The sequence below is a fragment of the Tauraco erythrolophus genome, chromosome 3 (assembly GCF_009769465.1).
Source record: "Tauraco erythrolophus isolate bTauEry1 chromosome 3, bTauEry1.pri, whole genome shotgun sequence".
NCBI classification, from domain to species: domain Eukaryota; kingdom Metazoa; phylum Chordata; class Aves; order Musophagiformes; family Musophagidae; genus Tauraco; species Tauraco erythrolophus.
The window spans coordinates 18537293-18549523 of NC_141467.1; the positions used below are offsets into that span (position 1 = coordinate 18537293).

The 12231-nt window shown below is 35.8% G+C and overlaps 1 protein-coding gene across 4 annotated transcripts in view; it reads left to right on the forward strand.

The window, feature by feature from the left end:
• CDH18 (cadherin 18) overlaps positions 1–12231 on the forward strand; it is a 204888-nt gene that overhangs the window by 47119 nt on the left and 145538 nt on the right. For 3 of the 4 annotated variants that reach the window (XM_086609027.1, XM_086609025.1, XM_086609028.1), the window contains exon 3: positions 8354–8473. The exons of the other annotated variant lie outside the window; for it this stretch is intronic. In XM_086609027.1, the coding sequence (XP_086465153.1) occupies positions 8354–8473 (120 nt within the window). The remainder of the gene's footprint in view (positions 1–8353; positions 8474–12231) is intronic. 4 annotated transcript variants of the gene reach the window in all.

Sequence of the window (12231 nt, forward strand, 5' to 3'; positions counted from 1 at the left end):
AGAAACAAGACGCATTCATATATCTTAATTCAACTACACACTTCATAGCATTCTCTTATGTCTACATGAGTAGTCTATGCAGTTCACAGAATTAAAGAAATACAGAGGAATGGTAGTTTTCTAGAGTGTTTTAGACCATAGTCTCATATGTTTATTTACCTTTATTAAGTTTCTTATAAAGTGAACTGAAGTTCAAAAATTACTGATCTTTGGTTTTCCCTATTAAAAATGTCGTTCAGATACTCTTATTCTTTGAGGTGCTACATTATACTATCAGTTTTCTTTATTTACTGCTTGTCTGGTGTTCAAATTAGCTTATAACTTTCCTCTAATATCACAACATCACAGCTACATGTCTAGGATAGACAGATGAAAATACGACTTTTGTGCTACGTATTTTTTTAAGAAAGCTTAACTATCATGACTGGCCTTTGTGAAACATGATACTGTCTTTTATTACTGAATGAACAATACACAGTTACCTCATGAACACACACTTTTCCCTTTCCCCTCGAATCCCTACACATCCCATCTAAGAAAAAACCTTCAAGTCTAAAATACGTCTAACTTTCCCAACTGAAAAATAAATAATGTATTCTTCTTTCCTTGCTGTTTATCTACTAAGCAGGTGATACACTTTAACTTCTGCAGAGTAGAACTTGAAAAATTAAAAGGGAAAAATATTAAAATACATGTAGTTGCTCAACTCTTATAACAATATTGATCATACATATAAGAACAAATTACTATTCTGATTGAATCTTCATGGTTTTTCATCTTTTGATCACTTTGAATGGTAATGATAACTTATATGAATAGACCAGAAAACAACAGAAGTGATTTGTTCCATACTTGAAAGTCAGATATAATATTTTGTTAATATAATTATTTTGGATGGGAGGGTACCTTGTACAACTTTCCTAGTGTAGATAGGTGAAATTCATTTTAAACTGGGAATCTGCGTTCAATTCATCTTCTATGATACCATCTGACAGTATTATGCTGAGTTCAGACATACGTGGTCGCCTAATAAGGGAAGTTTAGTCTGTTTGTGGAAGTCTGCATACTGTTTGAACTGCACACAGTTTCGCAGTATGCAAAGAAACAGTTCATGGAAAGAGACAAAACAGGCCAAAACCACAATTTCCATTACAGTTATGCATTCCAAATACACTTACAATTCTTTTCTTGCATATGCAAATGAAATGTGACAAACGAAATATTTGCAAACATGTAGTAATCATAACAGTCCCAGAAAGACTGAAATATATTAAATATTACATCTGAACCATGGAGTTCAGAGCTGCGACAGTTTGGATGCGGAGACTGATTTTTACACCAGTGGCATCTTCATTGAACTAAGTGGTATTAATCTTGTGTAAAATGGAGAATAAGTATTCTTTCCTATCTACCATGCAAAGCCAGATTGTATTAAATGGACTCTCAAGCTTATCCGATATCATGTTTTAAAAGGATATAAAAAATTTCCTCATTCTCTTTCCTTTCCCCTGACTTTATTACTGCCTCTTCATTCTTTCACTGCCACTTCCACTGCCGTGACACTGACATGTACCTTGATTTCCTTCTTCAAAATGTCCTGCATATGTGATATTCTGAAAAATAATCTGTCTGCATCATAATTGTCTTGTTCTAATACTTTGTTCTTGGTAGTTCTTGTAGTATCTGTCTCCCTTTCCAGTCCTCTCCTCTCTTCCAAGTCCTCCCACAGGATACTCTTTCAGATGTCTCTTCCAGGCCATGGAGAACTCTAAGCCTTTTTTTCCTGGAGTTTCTCTTGCAACAAGACTTACGTGAAGGGAGAAACATCTTTCTTTGGTCTCCTTTTATTTCCTTCTCTCGTCTTTCATAGGTCATTGTTCTCATATTACCATTCAACTTACCTTTAATGAATATTCTTCTTTCCACAGTCTGTTTCCCTCTAACTGGGAATTGCTACCTCATCTTTGTGTGTAATTTCTGTTTCCCCCTCCTCACACATTTTATTATCATTATTTATTAATATAATTTCTAATAGCCTCTTCTGGGTCTCTACCAGAATAATCTTTATTTGCCATTCTTGTTTGGTCAGTATCTAGCTAATAAAGATTTTCAAATTATAGATTAAATATATTTTCATTCCTTAAAATAATTTTGCAAATTGCTTATTTTTTCTCTGAAACCATAGCTTCCTCTCAAATACTGGTTTCCTTGATATCATCTGTTACTTCTCAGAGCTATAAACATGCAGGTCTCCATTCCACCTACCCGGTGATGCTACTGCATACAACAGGACCTGGTTTTAATGCAGAATTTCCTATTTTAACCATCTAAGCAGACTATTGCAAATGTCATTCCCACAAGAAATTTATGGCAGTACAGAGGGCAATATTTCTGTGAGTAATGTCGTAACACCAGGACTATTTAAGCAATGCATCTTTGTCGGAAGTACTACAGTGAGGGGATAAAGCTCCCAGTAAGAATATTGTGCGCCTGTATGAAACCTCTTCAATTGTCTTTGATAACTCACTGTGGCATAAAGCTTTACTGTTAGAGTTGCAGTTCATGTCAGTAACATCTAAACTCTTATCTCAGTTGTCTCTCATCACACCACAGACTGTCTTGATGTGAAATTTGTTTCCTTTGTCAACTGTCTCTGAAAATGCATAACTCTGTCTTCCTTTTTCTTCAGTTTCTTTTGGTTTTAATGGAGGCTGTTCTAATTAACTGATTGTTTCCTTTCCCTGTGGAAGCCTTTTATTTTCTGCATAGGAGGAAAGACAGTGAAAGGGAAATCAATGTTATCCTCAAAGTAAAAAACAGCCAATATAATTATTTTTTATTTGTTCATTCTATTTATAAAACTTTTTTTTCTTCATGCTCTTGAAATGTAGTATTCTTACATCGATGTTGGTCATAATTCTGTAGCAGTCTGAATCTTGGTATTACTGTACAACTACATTATACAAGTTACTGTTTTCCAGAGAACAATTCAATACTTAGTCTGGGATGGCATTTTGAGTTATGAAACAGAGTGGACTATGGTAAACCAAGGAAGTTTTAGTGATAAAATAAAGCATTAATGCATATGTTTTATGAATGAAATATTTCACTGGTTGTACCTGAGGTAAATCATTAAAATAGCTATTCCACAAAGCTTTCCTATTGTGTGAATAAAACTGAATTTTCATATCCCACCATACAGGCAATCTACTGTAGACATACATTATATTTTCATTACAAATTTATGATCGTTATTTTCTTTTTCCCTTATTGATTTGTTTGTGTTTGTTGCATACTGAAAGCATTTTATTGTCTACAGTCTCAGGAAGACTAATTCTATTACTGCTTCCACAGGATACGTTTTTTCTGCCAAATAATGGAGATATCTATGTCACTTTTATTAGTTCTGTAATTAGCATGTTTTTTGACATTTAGCTGTGGAGTCTTTATATAACTGAAATTCTCGTTGTTATTTTACGAGTTCCTAAGGATGCTTCACTACTTTAAAAATCTCTACCACTTTTTTACATGGTCATTTAAAGAACTTTCAGTGTTACTGTCTCTGTAACTCTCCTCATGTGGAGTGGCAGGTGATATTTTTGATCTCCATTAGGCTGTTTAGTTTCAGCAGCAGGTTTCCATGTGTCTCGTCAAGAGGTTTGCTGGTATTTTTTCCATAAGTTGAACCTTTCTTGATCTACTTGTAAAAGTTGTAGGACGTTTATGGCTTTTTTTTAGATCACTGACAAGAAAGTACAGGTAAGTTTTGTTAAATTATTTGCCAAATATTACATCACAGTGGTCACCGTGGCACAAAATGAACATATTATTTATGCTTTATGTGCTATGCTGAAACAGCTGAAAGAAAACAGGTATTCTTTGCCTTTATTGAACCTTTTTCCTAAAAGTTGACTCAAGAACCAAGTTTTATATCGGAAATTATTTCTTCTGCAGTGTAAAAAACTCAGTCTCACTGGGAGCTATAACTGTGCTCTGTTTTAAAGTCTATGAAAGAGTCATCTTTATCTAAATGCAAAAGGAAATAAAAACATTTTTCCATCAGTAAAAGCCTTCCATATCTGCTCGTTTCCAGATAGCTTCAAAATGAGTGAAATATTGCATATTAAATTTTGTAGTGTTGAGGTCATGCATAAGTATGTGAGTAGTCCCAATAAATTTTACTTAGGAAATTAATAGACACCCTGGACGTTTCTGAACTTCTTCCCAGGGTATTATAGTGTGAGGTAGTCATCATTTCAGGTAATCTCGAAGACAATATTCATGGTGTTCATAAATATGATCTGTATGAGAAATGCGTATTTATCTTCCTATGTTGTATGATTTTTATCTTCTAATGAAGATAGTGGACAAAAATTATTGAGATTTTCTACAGTGAGGACTTGGGTCAGTAATATAGTCACTGGACTCAAAGTGTCGATTTCCTGGTGAAATCACTGTTTTTAAATGTAGAATGAAACTAAAACATGTTGTGTTGACTTAGCGTTTTAAGACAATTTTAAGAACTAACTTAGTTAAGCAGGAAATCCCTCTGTGTTCATTAAACTTCACCTTTTTTTCACTTCTTTTACTTTTTGTTCAATATTGATCCATTTGAGATTTCAACAGTGCACCAAACTATGGAAAGTTATGCATACAGATTTGCATTCTCAACAGACATGTTTTATTGAACTGCCTTGTTAAACATTAAAAATTTGTCTTCAGAGAGACAGATTGAAGTATTTCCCTTCAGCTTTTCTTTGATATGTAACTTTACAAAAATATTATTGTAAACATATTTTAAAAAGAAAAACAAAAGAAGAGTTTTTGAAATAAAACTACAATCTGATTTCCCAAATGAAATGATCCTTATTTTTGATAACAGAAAAAAGGCAAAGACTACAAAGTAGTGTTCAGAGCATACAGACATATTTTACAGCTCCGTATAAAGCATTAGCTAAGAAAACAATTCCCAATATGTAATCTCTAAACTGTAGTGGGAAATCATGTGGAATGGTAGTTGTGCTCTGAATAAGCAGAGCCTCCGCTTTGGGGAAAAAAGTCCTTTTTATTGCCTAACTGGAGTGTCAAAATGCTTTCATAGCAAAATTTTGAGTTTTTCTTGACAGGTAGTTTCACAGTATGCTAATAAAGAAAGTATAGAAGGTATGCCTCTGGGTCTGATGTTCATATCTGTTCTGAGGTCTCCAGGGAAATTAGATCCAAATTTTTTTGTATAAGATTATTTTATTCAGAATTATAACATTAAAAATAGCAAGGCAGCTGTACTGTACACTTTTCCATCTAAATCCTTCATTAGACGTAGCTCAACAGCAAAAACTTTTGCTGCACTTGAATGGTACAAAAATATTTGGATTTGTGGTTTGTCTGTCATGTTGATGAGCTGAGTGATGCTAACTTTGAAAGAATTAATTGGAAGGTAAAGGTACCCTCTTAATCTATTTTCTCACAAGATATTCTAACCCTGAGCTTTCACAACCTGCCTTTCCTCTGTGCTTAGCAAGAGTTAGGCAAAGGGCCAGCATGGATATATCTTACAAAACCCTGAGCATGTTTGTGTAATACAGTGAAAAAGTTAAGAATCGGATAAGCTACATTGCACTGAATGAGGGTTTGAGAGGTGGGGTGGGGGGTTGAGTTAAAACTTGTGATTCTAAGTGTTCTTTTAGATGGAAAGAGAAGACTTTGCCACTATTCAATAGCAAATTGCTATTATCAGGTGTTTCTTAGGAGAGAGATACAGATGTATTAGAAAATCACTGTGGCGGATTTTAAGGTATAATAGCATTCCATTCACGCTAAAATGACCTGTCAGCTGCTTATGTGAGACAGCCACTAGCCCTGTCTCTTTGTCCCCCATCAATGAGCAAGACAAGCACTTAGATACTATCCCCTACCTTTTAAACTAAGAAGAGGAGAAAAGAAAGTCTCTGAACAATGAGAGAAGCATGAAATCTCAGTATTTCTGCTATTTTCTTCTTCTGAAATAGCCAAAATCTGTCAATCCATTCCAAAACCTACCTTAATTTTCTAGAACTCTGGGAGAAAGTGCAAACGGGAACTGATCCTGTTAGATGAGTAGGCAACTGTTGGTAACTGTTTTCCTGGAAGCAGGAAAATCTATAGATAAGAGAAGTTGCCCAGCAATCTGAGTAGCAAACTCTGGTAGGTGACTGACTGTACCTATTGGATGTGTATGTTTTTGTTGTATGTAATTAAAAAATAATAATAATAAATCACTGTGTATCAGTAACTTAATAATCTTTAAGAATTCCACAAGATTCCAATATAAAAGGGAAAGCAAGAAATTAGTGTGGACAAACCTTCACCCTTGAATGTAAAAAGCTTAACTAGAAGACAGAAAGGTCACAGCTTTTCCACCTCAAGTTAGAAATTATTGCCAAACTAGGCTATAGAAATATATCATTATGGTATATAGATAAGCTATACAATAGGGGAAAAATACATTTTCTCTTCTTTGAAGTGACCTGCTGTTGTTTGCAGGAAGTCTTTTTCTAAGTTTAGATAGCAAACAAATATGACTGAATAGATTCCTAGAACATTTTAAGAAAATTACTCTAACATTAATTCCTATTTGTTTACTTCACCACATAAACTCAAATACCGTAATTTAGTCAGTTTTACCATTAACTCCTGAATAGCTATGAAAAAACTACTAGTTTCAGCTTTATTTTATTACAATATTCAACTTCAAATTCATCAAGGTATCCTTAAATCTGTGTGTGAATATATTTATCTTGGAGATCGTATTCGGACTACTCAGAGACCAGAAGATATGATGTTTAAGTATGCAGGCGTGTTTGCTGTACCTGTTACTAAATCTCCAATAGAAATAAAAAAAGCAACTTTCAATGCCTGAGTTAGTGTGGCACAAATGAATTAACAGTTTCTCAAACAGTGAAGAATCCAAATCTGCAAAGATTTGCATGCTTGCTTTGCTGTACTCAAAGTGAGACTCCCTTGATTTTCGGTATTTCTATTCCCAGGGTACACTGAGGGTGTGCGCATTAACAAACAGTTCTGTTCAATGGAAACTGTTCTACGAAGTTAAACAAGTGGAACTGAGGATCTGATCTTCACACCTTCTGTTTTTGGGAAGTTTTATTTCAGACGTGCTCTTGTCTGTTGTCTGAGACTAAATGCCCATTAGCAGCCAGAATAAATCAGATGTGCTGCTAAAGTATAACTTCTGGTTGAGTTTCATCTGAAGGAATCTAGTCAGCATGATCTGAAACTGTTCTATGAGGCAAATCAAAGTACAACAAGTGGGGGAGATCAAGGGATTAAATTCAAAAGCATACTTTGCCTCACAACTAAGATGTGAAATCGAAAACCCCAGAGTGAAAGTGATGACTCAGTGGTTAATTTAACTGAGAAACAACTTTCAGATGCAGAATTACATGACAGTTGCCTGTTCTGTTATTATTTTTTCTGTATTTTAATACTGGGCCAAAGCAGTCTGTAGAAAGCAGTGTCTGTAGAAGGATAAACAAGTGGGATGAAGACTGAACCTTTATTAACTTGCCAATTTTTCATTTACTGATTTCTTATGTGAAGTGTTGGGCAGTCATAGCAAAAAAGATTCATCATTAAATGTCTTGAAAAATACAATAAAATGTAAAATCACTTGTCTCTGTTCTCTCTGTGTAGCACTTAGCATTTTATTTTCTACAAAGAGTTACTCGTAAGTTATTGCACTTAGTGATATGTTAAAAACAGATTTTACTTTTCTAACAATATTTCTTGACATTATACAAATATTTATCTTCTGAACTCCTTATCTTTCTAATTTGAATCCATCATTGGAATTCCAACAAGGTTCTAGTAGCTATTTTATTTTCAGATCTTTCAAATCCAATAGCTAGATTTTTTGATTCCCTTAGTATCGTTTTTTGATTTGGAGTGTTTATGCAAATTATTTTAGATATGCACTTCAACATTAATATGTATTGTAGATGGAGACAATCCTAAAGTCCATAAATATGAGTTGTTCAGAAGTCTAAGCAGTACCCAAGTTTGGGGTCTATATACGTGAACATGCATAAATATGCATGCTATGTAGTTACTGTTTATGTATCAGTAATTAAGTTACATACACATGTGGAAAGAGAAACAGAAAAAGATATTTTCAAATTAGTGTAAATAATTGTCCTTAAAAATATGATAGGATAATAACATATAGAGAAAATGTTATTAATCTCACAATTGTAGAATGTGAGGACCGTAGAGGTTTCAAAAATGCGTCTAAAAATATTTATCTTTCTCAGAAAATTATATTTTTTATCAATTAGCTTTTATTTTCCTCTATATACAGGTACATCTGTTCTACAGGTGACAGCCACAGATGCAGATGACCCTACATATGGAAACAGTGCCAGAGTAGTGTACAGTATTCTTCAGGGACAGCCATATTTCTCTGTTGACCCTAAAACAGGTGAATATTTTATATTTCTGCCCGTGTGATAGCTAAAATCCAATGTACGAAATGAAAGTGGGTGGGATTTTTTTTTATTATTATTTTTAATTCCTGTTATATCCTACTTCTTGCCTTAACGCTATGAAATTTAGGAGCTGCTATGTTTTGCTGTGTACTAAAATGAGTTTAATGTATACAGAATTAATTCTTCATCGTGCCATGATGCGAGCCATTACAGCCAAACAGGAATAGCATTTTTCATCTTTTCAAACCTCTGTTTAGGAAGTGACTCAAGTATGCTTAATGCATTATGATTTTAAATGCTTCATTTTGCCTGAAGGACAGGCTTGGGAGGACTATTGGACGTGTGCTTCAACACATATACCCTGAAAAATTAATATCGCTTTTGTGTTTACAAAACTACAGTATTGCCATTTCATTGAAAAATTTTTCTATGATTCAAGAAGCAGAATAAGCTCAAATATTTATGCTTAATGTATATGCATCGCCCTTTCCTTTTTTCCCGCAAAGTGGAAGCTATGTATAATAAATCCAAATTGGTTTCTTTAAAGTGAAAAGAAATCTCTTTTGGGGGTAGAAGTTGTTACTAGTTTTGGATTTTCTGAAGAGTATTATCTTAAATATTACTATAATGGTATATTTTTAGCATGCATTTATAGTCCTTGATAATGAGGAAATATAATTCAAGAACGTATTTTTTTCATCTGAATTTCGTAGCTGTTTTTCCTTATTTATATCAAAGCTTTAATACTAAGGAGAAAGAATGAAATACAGTGATCGCTATGTTTAACTGTAGGGAAGAATAATGATTTTTTAAATGTGCTGAAGTGAAATAAGTGTGGTTTTAATTGTAATGTTTTTACAGTTAAGTGTCTTTACTTGTGTACGTTAATTTCTGTGGACCTTGAAGGTATACGCTTGCTTCATTACTGAGAGAAGTGTGTTTGTGGCATCTCTGCTAGCTTTGAGGTTAGGCCTCCTTCAATTAGGAGGCTGGACTCGATGACCCCCAGAGATATCTCTCAACCTAAATAATTCTATAAATTTGTGAGCTAGTATCAGAAAGGCCTAAGAGTGCAAAGCAAGACAGGATCATGTCGGAGGACTATATAAGGTGCTGGGAGGTAAATCTGATACCATCCTGTTTATACTGTGTCTTGGGAATAACTGCTGGCACACATCTTACGCAGCTATGTGTGAGCACAGTCTGGCAGAGTACTAGCTGGCACAGGCTAAAACCTCTCTGAGGTATGTGTTAACAATTAAGAGGCATGGAAAAATCAGTGATGCAGTGCTCAAGCTTTCTCTGCCCTTATTTTACTTAGAAATACAATGCCGGTCTACATTTCTGCTTCTATTTTGTTACTCTGAGGCAATGGTCTGTATTTTTTATTTTGATGATGGTGTAGAACTTCTAGGCTGGAGCTGTTATTCAGTCAATGAAGAATCGTAATGGATGTTCTCAGTATCAGGTCTGTATCGCAAAAGAAAACAATATTTTTGTATCACTGTCTGTATGTTATAAAGAAAACATACGGGAGTGTATTTTCAGTCCCCAAGACTTAGGCTTTGACAGGGATTTAATAACACTTTATGAAATTAAACTGGTTTTAATATGTGTCTAGAATATGAAAATGTTTCTGATACCTGGAGTCTATTAAAATGCAAAAGAATAAATACCTTATGAGGTAATTAGATAGTGAAACAGTAAAAAAAAATGTAGAAAGCTTTTGATTTGGTAAGTTGTTTTTTTATAATTCCAGAATAGCAGTTCAGTTAATTTGGCATGATATAATGGGAAGAAGTAGAATATTGGAAATGATGGGAAAGTCTTGAAGAATAGAATGTTTCACCATGAAATTTCACTTTGAATTTCTGGGGTTTAAGACACTTATTTTCTAAAAACATCACTCTTCTGAATTTGCAAGCGTTTCTGTGACTTATTTTTCCTAAGGCTTGAATTGTTCAATTCCATCTTAGTTATATTTTATCTGGAAGTTTTCTGAATTTATCATGACATGCACAAATTTCCTTTAGAAGAAAGAGATATGAGAGTCGAAATAGGGAAAAAAACAGAGAAAGGTCCCCACGTTCATGACTAGATGTAATGCTTGTGAAACCTTTTATGTCTATCAATAAAGCTTCTTGGAGCTATCAGATGCAGACATCAAGCTGTTCATAGCTCTAGTGTGAATACTCATCTTAAGTCTTGTGCTTCTAGCATAGTGCTGCCCAAACTTGGTATTAAACAACGTACTATCTGAAGACTTTAAAATTATGAAGTTTTAGGCACTTAGTTTAGAATGGTTTGAAAAGGATTTTAGAATTCATACATCTAAAATGTAATAGCACCAAATGATAAACTTTGAAGTAAAAAAAGCTGTGTTCTCAGCAGAAGAATGCCTTTGTTAGCTTATCTGATGTCCCTACACACCCAAAGGAGGGCAGAGGTGCTGTACTGAGAGTAACCCCCCTGCCCTAATTATAAACTCGAGCATGGGCTCATCCCAGAGTTGTCCCAGGAGAGCCTAAGCCTCATGGCCGAGGATGAAACCCATCATGAGCAGTCAACAGGAGATACTGTCCTGGTCACCCTTCATGCTGAGGGAGCTACTGCCTACAGGGGTATGGGACACATTATGGGATGCAAGGAAGAGCGTTATGGTATTGTACTAGATTTATTCTAGAATGTTTAGAGGAAGAACCACAGGCAGGGAAAAGGGAGGACTGAGATGGATTAGGGAGGTAAAAGCAAGGAAAGATAGAGAGATAAGGGGATAAAAGGGGCCGGTCTTTGTAAAACAGACTCTTACTCAGTACTACTGTCTAGTCATGCTCTGTGTTTGATCAGCACAGTCTGTCCTGTATCTTTTTATGCTCCACTTCTAACAATTCTCCTGAGTAAAGGGACTCTCTGCCTGTATGGATGTATGTCTGGAGGTTTAAATGCCTGCAACTGGGGCTGGACTACGAGTCAGAGGGTCCCATTTGTTTGTGGTGCCAACAAACTGGAGAGTACAGAATGTGGGCATATTGCATAGGTGTGAATGTCAGTGTGGATCACTACTGAGTATCAGGCTGGAGTAGCCTGTGAGTCGGATGAGTGGCTTCGGTGCCAGGTATTCACGTGGCTGAAAGTCTGGGCCAGAGACTAGAGAGACCAGAAAGTTCACGAGTTAACTGTTGTAGGGGCCCAGAGGTCCAAACTGACTATGTGAGTGACTGTATGATCTATGGGTTGACTGACAGGGCTTTTTGCAACTGTCAGTCTCTGTGCATGGGGCAAGGGGAGACCAAGGAGCCAGGAGTCAGCTCTTGTATAGCCTGGGTGTCATAGCCAGCTGCTGAGAGCCCACTATGTATACATAGGGGTGTCAGTGGGCATGCAAGGTAACTGGGAGCCTGGAGGGTCCAGGGTCAGTTACTGGGTACAATTAGTGCCTAAGGCTCGTTACTGCAGAATCCATAGTGTGCTCAGGTGGGTGGGGATACGTGAGTGTGTCCAGGATTAAAGGTGGATCAGTACTGGCAGCTGGAGGGCAGCTGCGGGCCTTGGATTTGTGTGCCCAGGTGCCAGCAACTGGGGAGACTTGGGATCCAGGTGCCAGCTACTGGGGAGATGTTGGAGGTAAATTACAGGAGGGATCCATGTTGAGTACGTGTGTGTATGTCCAACTAATCAGCCCTTCCTCCTGATCAGCCGGAGAAGGACGAGGGTGTTTGCGCCATTTGTGTTTGAGTGCTGAGTGTTTCTA